Raw genomic sequence first — 12,075 nt, forward strand, 5'->3', positions numbered from 1 at the left:
GTTTCCGAGAGGCAGGAGGCCAGGTGTGGGCTGGCAGGTCCCTGGCTCAGTATCTCCCACCCAGGGAGACCACCTGGCATTGAGGTGTCAGCCGGAGCTGTGGTCTCACAGGGGCCAGTCAGGGTCCTTGTCCCAACTCTGGTGGCTCAACTCTGGTGGCTGACAACAGAATGGATGTCCTTGTGGTTGTAGGTGGGACTGAGGTCCCCTTTCCTAGCAGGCTGGGGACTGCCATCAGCTGCCCAAAGGTCCCTCCTCTCCCTACCTGGAAGCTCCCCTCTTTGTGGCCTGCTGGGGAGCCCTGCTGCGGCCCCAGGTCTCTGTTGATGGCTTGCTAGACAAGGTTCAGGCCCAGCTGGGACAGGCCTCCTGGGGAACTCAGAGTCAACTGAGCTCTATTCACAAAATCGCTTTTTCTAGAGAAACAGAGTCAGGAGTGATGTCCCGTTGTAGTGACAGGTCCTGCCCACACTCAAGGGCAGGGTGCGTGTGGCTGTCCTGTGGGGTGGTGTGGGGATCTCAGAGCCCCTGTGCCCAGACTCACAGCCCCGTCCTCATCAACCTCATCCTCTGACCCCAGTGGACTGCTGCAAGCCCAGGGGACTCACTGGGGACAAAGGACCTGTCTCTCCAGACCAGAAATGCCCGCCCGCCGAGCTCCTTTATCCACTCCCACATGACCTTGCATGGCCTGCCTGGGTCACCTCCTTGCCTCCCCCTCAAATCCCTCCTGCCCAGACCTGTCTCTGCAGTCCTCTTGGGTGTGTAAAGCACACTACAGGCAGCAGGGGGCGCTGCTGGCCGTGGCTGGGGGCAGCCACACCTGGACCCTGCTCACCTCCCTAGGATTCCCAGCTGTTTCCAGGGGTCAGGACCCTGCACTAGGAGGAGGTGGGCTGAGCTGGAGCCTGCAGTCCTCTGTGTCCCAGCCCACACTGTTGCAGGTGGGTGGTGGAGTGCGGGGGCTCCCAGGGCCAGGCCCCCCGGAGCAGACATGCACGCCCCCACCTGGCGAGGAGCAGTGCTTAGTTGCGCGGGGCCTCAAGCCACCCCCTCTTGTGCCCCCCTGGTCTCTGAAGGCCCCTCAGGCAGGCTGTAGCGCTCACACCCTCCCGGCTTCTTCCCTTCAGGGGGGTCTCAGGAAGGTTATGGGACTTTCCCCCTTTCTCCTCCTGAGTGCAGGGCCCCTGGGTGGGCTCCAGGCCCTGCCAGCTGCATCTGCCCTTGCATTTGGGGGCTTATCTGTCTGATGACTGACCAGGGGCCTCTGGCCAGGCTGTCGGCTCACCTGGCCCGCAGGTTCGGCCGGATATCCTGTGTGGCACTATCCCCCATCACAGCTCCCTCCACAGCAGCGCTGCCTGCGGCTGCGTACCTGCACAGCGCGTCACGCATGTGCGGTTCATCTGTGTGATGCCCCCCGCCCCCTTCCTGATTGATCCACGTGAAGAGATTTTCAGGAAGTTTCTGCACACCCATCTACCAGTACCCCCGCAAAGCAAATTCTTGGCAATTTCACAACCCTCCCGAGAGCCCCATGGAAACCACCGCTGTTTCTGCCCTTATGAAAATCACAAATTCAAATGAACTCAGTGAAAAGCAGTCATTCGGCAACTGAGGCGATGACAGAACCACGTGAAAACGTTAGACTTTGGAAGCATCACCACGCCTGTGTGACCGAAGCCACCCCTTACAATGGTGGTTGGTGGTGCTATAGAGCGTTAGAATGCATTTCTACAAGAAAAAGAGTGGCGTGGGGGGGGTTTGTGTGTGGGAATTTGCAGGAAACATGTTTTAGAAGCTTCAGAAATGAAGTTGACCTTGTGGAAAGCAGGGGTTTTTCTCATCGTTTCTTTCCCCATCAGTTCTCTCAGTTCAAACGCCTCACTGCCTGTGTGCTTTTCTGGCCCTGAACGCCACTCTTGTGCGAGGTCACCTGGCAGCGTGGCTGACACTGGTGTCATGAGGCTGAAATCAGTTTCACTCACCACTGATCACACGTGGGCATGTGCCTTTCTTGAAGGAGCAGACGTGGGTTCTAAACGTGTAAAAATTAGTCACACGTTAAACATGAAAGAAATGTGAGCCGAGTAGATTTTTAGTATCGACAAATTGTCATGAACACACCCAGGTTCTTCTGGAAAAGCGTCATCAGGATGCTGCTCACGGCCACTCGGGCTGCTGCGGCCTGACGGTGTGCCACACTGTTTCATGGATGCCATTAAGGTGTCAGACCCTTGCAAAGTTGTTTCCACTAGGACGTGATCCTGACTTTTGTCCACTTTCTGAGATTTGAAGATTTTATCCTGAGTTTGAAAACACCGAGGCAGCTTTGCGAAGGCAAACTCTCCGTGTGACGCAGTGCAGCCATTTACGGCGTGCAGTTTGGTGGGCTGGGGGTGACCGAGCCCGTGGCGCAGCGACCGTGTCGTTGCTGCAGCTAGCCCCGCGCTGCGGATCTGCGCCCTCGGCCTTCCCGCTGCTCACCCTCGGTCCCGGGGGTGTTTGTCCTCTGTCCCACCCTGGCTCTCTCTCTCTCTCTCCTTCTCCCTGCTCAGGCTGCCTGGAGACTTGTCGGGTTAGAAGGTGGAGGTGCAGGTGGCTCTCCTCGCTAGGAAGAGGGACACGTGCCTCGTGAGTTGTTCCTTCTCAGTGACCTCGAGCTGCAGCGAGGAAATTGGGTCGGGCAGGCCTTGGTGGGCACAGAAGGTCCCCTCCCGTTTGTGGGAAGAGTCTCTTGCAAAGGCTGCCCCAAATCCAGACGGAGACTCACGGCAGACTTTGGGGATGTAACGGGCCTTTGCCAGTGAGCGTCTCCCACAGGCACCTTCTAACAGACAAGGGGACTTTTCAAGCAGGCGATCACCCTGGTGCTCAGAGGGCTGTCCTCTCACGTCCCCTGCCCAGACAAAAGACACTCTTCAATCTGTTTCACCCACTGTCCCCTTTAGTACGTGATGTGCTGTTGGTGAGGCCGACCCTCTGTGAGGCGGAGCGGACGCGGGAGCTTCTAAACTCAAAGGGATGGAGGGACGGGTCCTGAGACCATGGATTCCAAAGGGCTCACAGACTGACCAGCAGAAATAAAGGCATAACCAGGCAGCTTTTCCATAAAGAGCATATCGTGTGGATTTATTGTATAATGCAGTTAAAAAAAATACTCTGAGGTCAGCCTCTCTGGTTTGAAAGCGCTCACCTGGGAACTGGCGAATGGCTGCCCCACCCCAGCCCCGCCCCCACCAACAACTGTAAACAGGGTTCGAGAACATTCAGTCAATTTCTTGATGTGAACAATCGAATTTACTCGCTTCTTAAGGAGCCCCGTCTTCCAATCTTCCAAAGCATGCACTGTTAACTTGGCATTAGGCATTTCAAAATGACAGACTCTGTTACGGCATTTTTTAAGGCCAAAATATAATACCTATTTACCAGACATATACGTGACAACTAGAAAAAATCCACAGACACTAACGAGGGTGACGACTCCATCAGGAATGAACGGGGAAGGCACTGCGTCCCTCTCTTGTCACTGCCCATCCACTGTCCCTGTCACATGCTTGGAATTCAAGCCCCTGCCCAACATGCTAAAGGTGTTTTCTACTGCGCATGAGCACAGGTGGGTTACTACATCTCACACCATTCTTCCACTGCCATATTTGTTCACCCAAGTGCAAAACAGGTCGAAATATACGCTATCAGCTCTATTTACAAGTTTATCTTGATGGTTGGTGGGTTAAAAAAAAGGATCAACTATTTTAACCAACCATCCCCAGGAAAGGTTTCGGCTGGGACCCATCCACCGTGATCCCCCACGTGGGAGACGCAGGTGAGGCCGGTTCCACCCCGGGACGCCGAAGTGGAAACTTCTCCTCCCCTAGAAGCCGGCAGTGAAATCCTCTGAACTGTGTGTGCAGGACCCAGCCTGGGAGTTTCCGACAGACCCTTCCGTGAAAGCACAAGGTGACACGACACACAGGACAGGGGCCGGGTGACGCGTCTCAGGCAGGATTCCACGTGTGCTGTTGTCGTCGTCACCAGGAGTTGTGAGTCCTGAAAGGTGCTGGCTTCCAAGCACCTTCCTATCTTCCCAAAACATGCAACGTGACGAGGGCGTAACTGTACTTGGGACAAGGGTTAGTTTTGGAAATCAGTAACACACATGCACTGACATCGGGACTCGAGGGAGAAAAACCAGACACCACGACACCCACACGGCCCGTGGTTCTCCCAGCCTTCCTGCCGTGGACCTGGCGTGGTTATGGGCACCTCTCACAGCAGAGGAGGGGCTGACCCGGAGGGCTGCGTGGGAACGGACCCCAGGCCCACCAACCAGCCTGCCCTTGGCAAAGGCAGAACCCGGCAGGAAAGGACGAGTACAGAACACTGCGGTTATCGGGTTTTCTCGAGACTCCCTAATGTCCTTGTGTGGGCGCCCCGCACTCAGCGATCGGCCTGGGACACCCCGGGGCTGTGGACATCGGTGTGCAGTATCAGAGCCGGGAGACGAAGCCTTGATCCTCTTCTGGGCAATGGGAACTGGAATTCCCGCCACTGAGATCGGGGCTGCCACCTCCACAATGGTGACCAGCCACTCCCACAGCCAAAGATTCCTCCCCGTGCATTTGACGTAGGGTTCTTTGTCCAGGAGCCCACTCAGCTCAAGTGGAGGGGCGTGTACTCCGGCCGGCGGGTCTGGACGATTTTGGGCTTGGGCCTCCTCGTCCTCTCCATCTCGTCATCCTCCTCGTCCTCCGGGTCGCTCTCGCACACGTGCACCACCACGCTCGGGGTGGTGTCGGTGGCTGCGTGCAGCTCGTACTTCTCCCCTAGGGGAAGAAAGGCACCGCTCGGTGATTCGAGGGCCACCTGGGGGGAGGGCCACCTGGGGGGAGTGCACAGGGAAGGCCTGGGGCCCGCAGGCTGTGGGGACCAAGGGACATGGCCGGACACGCTCTGGGCTGCTGTGTCTTTGGCGGAAAGAGTAGAAGGCCGTGTCTCCTCCTGCCTCTGCCCTGGACACTCTCTCCGTGAGGAAGGCACTTTTGTTATAAAAAGGGGGGATGCTTTCCTGGATGGCATCAGTGAGACTGGTATCACTGTAACTGCATTTGAAAAGCTCCCCAGCCCTCTTGGAAGAGAGCGGAGGTGGGCAGCCGGTGGGCAGCCGGTGGGCAGCCGGCTGGACCCCGGGGCACCCCCTGCCGGGAAGCTCTTTACAAACCCTACCAGCCTCCCATCAGTCACAGCCCAGGAAGTGCTGGCGCAGAGCCTGGCCTGCAAAATCCCTGCCCTTGTGGAGACTGCAAAGCAGGGCCGAAACAGGAACTACATTATTTGTGCTCACTGTTATGTAAACTAAGGGCAAACTGATTTGGTGAACTCTTTGTTCTAAAAAAAAGCTTCTGAAGTGAGCCTTGTACAGAGCAGGGGCAGATCCCGGGGCAGATCCCAGGGCATGCGGGGACTTTCTCGGGCAGTGCTCCCTGACTCTGTCCTGTCCTGCCCTGTCTCCCAGCTCGGAGCCCCGGGACGTCCACCCTCGGCTCTGCCGCTCACCTTGGCCAGAGTGGCCAGGAGGAGCATGTGCTTCCTCAGACTGGCCCCGGCTACCTTGACCTTCACACTGCCTGTGATCGGCAGGAGGAACACGAGCCTTGCTTTCCGCCCCAGAGGAAATTCCCATCCGGGCAGTGTTTTCGGAAATGTGATCTTGTCAGCAGGAAACTGCTGACGGCCCAAGAAACTAACGCCCTCCGCCCAGAGGATGGCAGGGTGGCCGGTCAAGGGGAACAGGGAGCGGCCAGTCTCAGCTCTATCCTGCCTGCTGCATGGACTGGGCGGGGCAGGGGCTCACACCTCTCACTTGGAGACCCTCCCACCCACTTCCTCACCCAAACCCTCTATCACGCAGGGCAGGCACCACAGCCACTTCACAGTTTCTCACNTTTTCGGAAATGTGATCTTGTCAGCAGGAAACTGCTGACGGCCCAAGAAACTAACGCCCTCCGCCCAGAGGATGGCAGGGTGGCGGGTCAAGGGGAACAGGGAGCGGCCAGTCTCAGCTCGATCCTGCCTGCTGCATGGACTGGGCGGGGCAGGGGCTCACACCTCTCACTTGGAGACCCTCCCACCCACTTCCTCACCCAAACCCTCTATCACGCAGGGCAGGCACCACAGCCACTTCACAGTTTCTCACAGGCGTGGACAAGCGTGGCCTGTGGGCCAGGCCCTGCCGAACTGCTTTCCTATGGCATGGGCCCGGGCTTGCTTGCTCATACTGCTGCTGGGTAACTGGGCCCGTTTCACGGGGGAGGAGCCTGTGGCCAGACTGTCCGGAACCTCTCCTTTCTCTGGTGCACTCAGCAGGCGAGCAGCACAGGGAACCCCGACGGGGCACGGCTGGGTTCCTTCTGCACTCTGATCCACGGTTCTGCCCTCCCCCAACACTGAGGAGGGCAGGTGAAAAATCATGTCCAGGACAGAGTGGCCCTCACCAAAAATTCCTGAAGTTGGGGGGGTTAGTTTTCCTTTTCCACAGTCCAGCTGCTTATCCCCACTCGGGGTGACAGGACCTGGGGCCTCAGGCCACCCACACAGGCTGTGCCCCATGGGTGAGGGGGCGGAGTCCCATGGTGCCTGGTCCCACAAACCACAGTCCCTAAGGACTGAGGCCAGAGGCTGGCGCACGTGCCCCGACACGAATTACACAGAAACAGAAGATGTGGACGGAAGATGTCCACGTCTGCAGCAATCACACGGGGCTGAAGGGACCATGGGGCACCACGGGGCCCCAGCGTGGGCGGGCATCTGCATCTGGGGCCTTCAGGAGCCATCTCTCCACGTCTGCGCCCCCCCCCCCCACCGGGGAGCCTCGCTTACCTGGCCCTAGCTTGGAGATGGCACACAAGAGGTCGTAATTTATGACGGGCGTGGCGTCTTCCACTTGTTTCCAACCCACGGGTGGCGAGGCGGGCGGAGAGATCAGAAATTGCTTGTCCGGGTTCGGTGGGGCTAGGTGGGAGCTCCCTATGTGCAGAGTCTGGGGAGACAGAGGAAGACGGGTGGATGCAGACACCGTGTGACAGCACAGTCCAGGCCGGGCGGCGGGCTGGAAGCCTGGTGGACTGGCCTGGAGGGCGTCTGGCACTGGCTGGTGCAGCTGTGACGGGGTCCCAGGACCGGGACTCACAGTGACCCTGCTGGGCCCAGACGGTGGAAAAGGGACATGGCTTTTGCATAAGTGGAAAAACAAAACCACTGGCGTCCAGGTTGGAACCAGTCTAGGAATCCCTGCCTTCCAGCCCTCACACCAGAGGCCCAGCGGAAGCTTCAGCAGCCAGGGGACAGGGGACAAAGCAGGGACGGGGGTCCATGGCAGTCTCGAAACTCCCTGTCTTCGGGGCTCTGAATCAGATGCCCAGAGAGAAAGAAAAAACACCCCTTCTTCCATGAGACAGAAAAATAACAAGGAAAAATAACCCAGGATTCCAGTTTGAGCCCAACCAGAAAGCTCTGACATCAAAATCTCACCAGTGGAGGCGGGGGGGGGGGGGGGAGGGGGGGCAGAAAGGAAAAAGGACTCAGGGACGTGAACCATGAACAACGGACTGTGTGGTGCTTGTGGGGGGCGGGGCATAAGGGGGATAAATGGTAACGGAAGAAAATAAAATAAAAAAATCTCCCCAGTTTGGGTATTCCCCCCCACCAATTTCTACAATGCATTTACTTGACTAATCAGAGACAGTCGTCGGAGGACTAAACAGTTACTTACAGGAAACCACCAAATGCAGGCCTATTCAGAGCTGAGCGTCCCTGAGTCCCAGCCTGCGCCCAGCACACACCACCAGGGGGTGGGGTGGGGCGTCCCAGCTCTGAAGTCCAGCAAGGTGGCCTTTCCTGCTGTCCCGATGCTTCCCTAGAGGGGCTGCTCCTGTAGGGGCCTGGGGAACACAGAGCCCCAAGGCACTCACTTTAACTGGGGAGCAGTCCCTCAGAAGCTCCTCCCCCTTCCCTGTCACCCCATCCAACCAGACCTGTTACAGCAGGGGAAAAAGCCAATCCAACTCACAGCCTCCCCGGCTGGGCTGAGGTGCACGCCAGCTGCAGACCAGCCATTCCCCACGGAGGAGCAGCTCCGTCTGCACCCGTGGGTGAATTCACGGAAACCCACTGCCCCAACCTTGGGGACCGATTGCCCCCCCCACCCCTGCATGAGACACCTTCCCCATTCATACCAATACTCCACCCAAGAAGGCCAAGAAGTTACTTTCAAACATACCCTGTTGTTTCTTGTAAATGAGAAACAACAGAAAACGTGGAGGAAGAATTTTGCCTTTCTCAGGATGAATTCTTGTAGTGTAAAATCAATGCAGCTACTGATTTTAAAAGAAGGGAGAGTGTGCATAGCAATAAATTCAACTCACCTGAGCAAAATATAATTTCATCTCCTTCCCGAGAAATTCAGTCTTGTGCAGCTGCAGCCTGGCATCCGCTGCGGATAAGGGGTTGCTGAAGTTTATTCTGACACGTTTGAAGCTCTTAAAATACTGAAAGGTGATGTCCTTGTCGTATGTCCTAAAGAGGGATTCAAATTTGGCCTGGAAAACAAAAATAAAAGGTGTTAAAATGCACCTTCCTGTGACCCGACTAGCCGCCTTCGTGACCTTTCTGACTGAGGCAGCAGGTCACTGGTCCTCTCCAGATCTCCTGACTTCTTGGAGTGGAGAGAGCGAGCCCCTCCCCGCTCACGAGATTCTGCGCGCTGCCCTTTTAATGTGATCACAGATGGTTTCGTAAGAAAGGAAGAATGTACGACCAACTAAACTCACTCAGCAGACCCACTCCAATACTCAAACACTCCCCGTGGCCACAGACACATTCTTCTTCAAGGACAATGAGCATCCACAAAGTGCACTCTGGCCACCTGTCACCCTCTGGCCTGACGGACGGGAGCTCCGTGCCCACCACTGCAACCACAGACAGAGTCCCGTGTCCAGCAGGTGTGTCTCTGGGGATTGTAAGCAGTGGAACTGACCTGAGAACACCATGGTTACTGGCTTGGAAAACAACGAAGTTATTTATGAATGAGAAGCCTTGTACTTCAAATTGAAAAAAGAACAACCCACTACTGCTTCCTCACTCGATCTGTTGCTCTTTAACTCTAACACAACACTGGTCTCAGAACCACTGCACCGCAAGCGGAGCCAGGCCTGCACGCCGGCTTCAACACGCGGGCTCGCCTGCAGTGTGACCTGCCTGGGGGTGATTATAAGCACATCCCGAGGGCTCAGGCCGGGGATGCCCAGTTCAAGGGTCTCACATTTACATTCAGGAGAGAGCCCATCGGCCTCGTGAGCGGGTTCTGAGGGGAGCTCCCCGGCCTGGAGGTGTTTGTGCGGGGTTGTTTAGGGGGCGCTGGGTACCCACTGCAGTCCCTCTGGGTTCCAGCTGGAGAGGGTGTTGACGGACAGACAGCTGGAACCTGGAGGACTAGGCACAGACTCTTGGTGGCCATATTTTCTGGCTGAAGAGAGTGGTGGGGCAGTGTGCCCTGCACACAGGTGAGTGATGCAGGAAGGAGCCGGCCCGCCAAGGGCCCCGGAGACCTATGGGACGACGCCCTGTTCCTGCAGAGGGGAGGGAGGCTGCCAAACCGAGAGAGCATCCTCTGGAATGCTGAGTGCCGGGAACGGGCCTGTGGGGACGTGTCTGCTCCCCCCCGCAGGGCTGCGAGCAGGTCCTGTGTGCCAGTCGCTGGGTGACCCCACCAGGCAGGTTGTGGAGGGGCAGGGGGACCACACAAACCTTGGCTCTTTGAATCCCCTGGCTTTTCTCTAGTTCAAAGCCATGCCTGCGACTTTTCCCTGAGGCCTCAGCAGAGGCAAAGACCGAGAAAGACGGCAGAGCAGACACTCAGGCCGGGCGGCACGGGGCCCCTGCAGCTTTCCCCGCCTCGCCTTGGTGTGGGCAAGGTCTTGGCACAGGTGCCCGCGCAAACTTGGCGTCTCACATGACCTCATCAGTAGGCACTGTGACCCACTGTGCAGTTTTGAAGTTATGATTCATAATGTAGGAGAGATGACTTGGACGCGTATTTTTAGACTCCAAGTCAGGGCTCAGGACCAGAACCCAAGTGAATGAACGTGAGCTTTCAAATCCACGTTACTGCTGTGTGGTTCTTTTCAAAATGCTCCGACCTGTTCTGACGGCTGGTTTCTCCCTATCGTAGGGCTCGGTGGCATCTCTACTTTGCTAAATTGGCAATTTTATTCACATCAGGCTAATAGTAAACACATGTTGTCCTTTTGAACATAGAATGTGCTCTAATATCTAGTTCAAAACCTACAGCCTGGGCTGGCAAGCTTACTATTTATACTTATGGAGTTAAATTTGATTAAAGAAAGAAAAAGAAACCTTCCTACATCCAATATGGCTATGACTATACAGCAAGTTACTTGAGCACCACCCCCCAGATGGAACATACAGAATCCATTCCTACACAGTATTGGTAATTCATTCCTACACAATATTGGTAAAGATCACTGAGATAGCTGGGGCGGTACTGATGAAAACCTTACATCCTCATCATGAAGAAAATTATAGTAATGAAAGTGACTAATTATATTAATTACAAACATTGAGAGCTTCTTCCCAGGAGGTACACTTACCCCACACTTATTTATTCGGTTTTATTATTTGCTATGGCTGCATTTTCTCAAGCTAGAGAAATCTGGAATTACTGCAAACACGCAAATGCCTTTACAGCACTCATTTCCTAAGATAAAATCAAATTATTCTGAACTCTAGATGCCAGAGGGAAACGTCCCATTCACTAAGAACTTCTGAAACGCTCACAGGAATGAAAACCCCCCAATGCCCCGAGCCTGCCGCCTCGGTTAAGGGGTCTGGATGTTTTAAAATCCTGAGAACTTTAAAAATCCCTCACAGTTAACTCCTTAGGCAACAGCTGTTGATTTGTAAGGCTTAGAGTATTTTGGACTATTTCAAAAGCCCCAAGCCCACAAGAGATCCACATACTGCCCCCCCCCCCAATATTTCAGTTAATAGTCCCAGTTAATGTAATGCTTTGAAAACTCTCAAAAACCACATCATATAAGAAGCCTTACCCTTGTTTCGCTTTCGCTGAAGACATCACTGTTTGCCACACAGGCAATCAAGGAGCTAAAACTGTAGTTAAAATTCCTAAAATGCATCTTCCTTCCTGACAGGTAGCACACCGGAGACGCACCCGGGTCAAGCGCGAGAGCCAGGCTGCCTTGCGAGTGAGCGAGTGGGCGAGCGGCTGGGGGCTGTCCGCGGAGCCGCTGCTTATAAAGCGCCGCGGCGGCCCAGCCCCCTCGGGGCGAAGCGCCGCTTCCAGCGCATCCTGTTTGGACAGCGAATCCCTGAGTCAAGCCCTGCAAGCTCCAGCGGACAGGGACAGAGTGTGAGTTTCTGCTGGAAAGAGGTGACGTCAACACCTTAGTCAGTTTCCCTATGCTAATTAACGCTGCCCCCGGCAGGATGGAAAGATCTGCGAGGTTCTCTGCAGCTGCCTCTCCGGCTCCTGCAACATACTTTCCACTGGTAGTAATTCCACTCTTGCTCAGACCCCGCGCTCCAGTGCGCTCAGGGGGCGACCCTCCCTAAGACGGAAAATGTTACCACAGAAGAGGAGGAAGGTCCGCGGGGAGCAGTTATTAGCCTCCAGGGGGTTTTCAAGGCTTCGGGGAAACCTGGACCCTGGCCCTGGCCAGCGGTGTGATCCCTGCTATTTCCTGAAGAACAATAAAAGTTTCATACTGGGGCAGTAAAGAAAACATCTGAAGCATCTTGGTCAATGAACTGCGCTGTTAAAGAAAACAGTGGAGTTCATTGTGAAATATGCCCCCCCCCCCGCCCCCGGAACTCAACTTTGTTGGGCGAATGCCCCGATGCCCACTTGTATTGCCCACACTGGCGCTGCGGCCGGAGGAACTTGTGCAATGACAGAATTTTCGCTGGGAAACTCTATTACTGTGATCTGAAAGCTAGCAATAGGCAACGCTTTGATCATTTCGTCGCAGCTACTGAGTT

The 12,075-nt window shown here is 55.6% G+C and overlaps 1 protein-coding gene across 2 annotated transcripts in view; it reads right to left on the reverse strand.

The window, feature by feature from the left end:
* Nucleotides 1-3,104: 3,104 nt before the first annotated feature.
* The window catches only part of RCAN1 (regulator of calcineurin 1), a 64,458-nt gene continuing 55,487 nt past the window's right edge, over nucleotides 3,105-12,075 (reverse strand). The window contains exons 1-4 of one of the 2 annotated variants that reach the window (XM_037040599.1): nucleotides 11,127-11,426; nucleotides 8,424-8,597; nucleotides 6,880-7,039; nucleotides 3,105-4,826 (exon numbers count right to left, since the gene is read on the reverse strand). In XM_037040599.1, the coding sequence (XP_036896494.1) occupies nucleotides 4,654-4,826; nucleotides 6,880-7,039; nucleotides 8,424-8,597; nucleotides 11,127-11,213 (594 nt within the window). In that variant the 5' untranslated portion in view covers nucleotides 11,214-11,426 and the 3' untranslated portion in view covers nucleotides 3,105-4,653. Of the gene's footprint in view, nucleotides 4,827-6,879; nucleotides 7,040-8,423; nucleotides 8,598-11,126; nucleotides 11,427-12,075 lie in introns of those variants that run through there. The other variant, XM_037040598.1, reaches the window with a different exon arrangement.

The sequence above is a fragment of the Sturnira hondurensis genome, unplaced genomic scaffold, assembly GCF_014824575.4.
Source record: "Sturnira hondurensis isolate 20B ecotype Veracruz unplaced genomic scaffold, ASM1482457v3 Scaffold0002640, whole genome shotgun sequence".
Lineage (NCBI taxonomy): Eukaryota > Metazoa > Chordata > Mammalia > Chiroptera > Phyllostomidae > Sturnira > Sturnira hondurensis.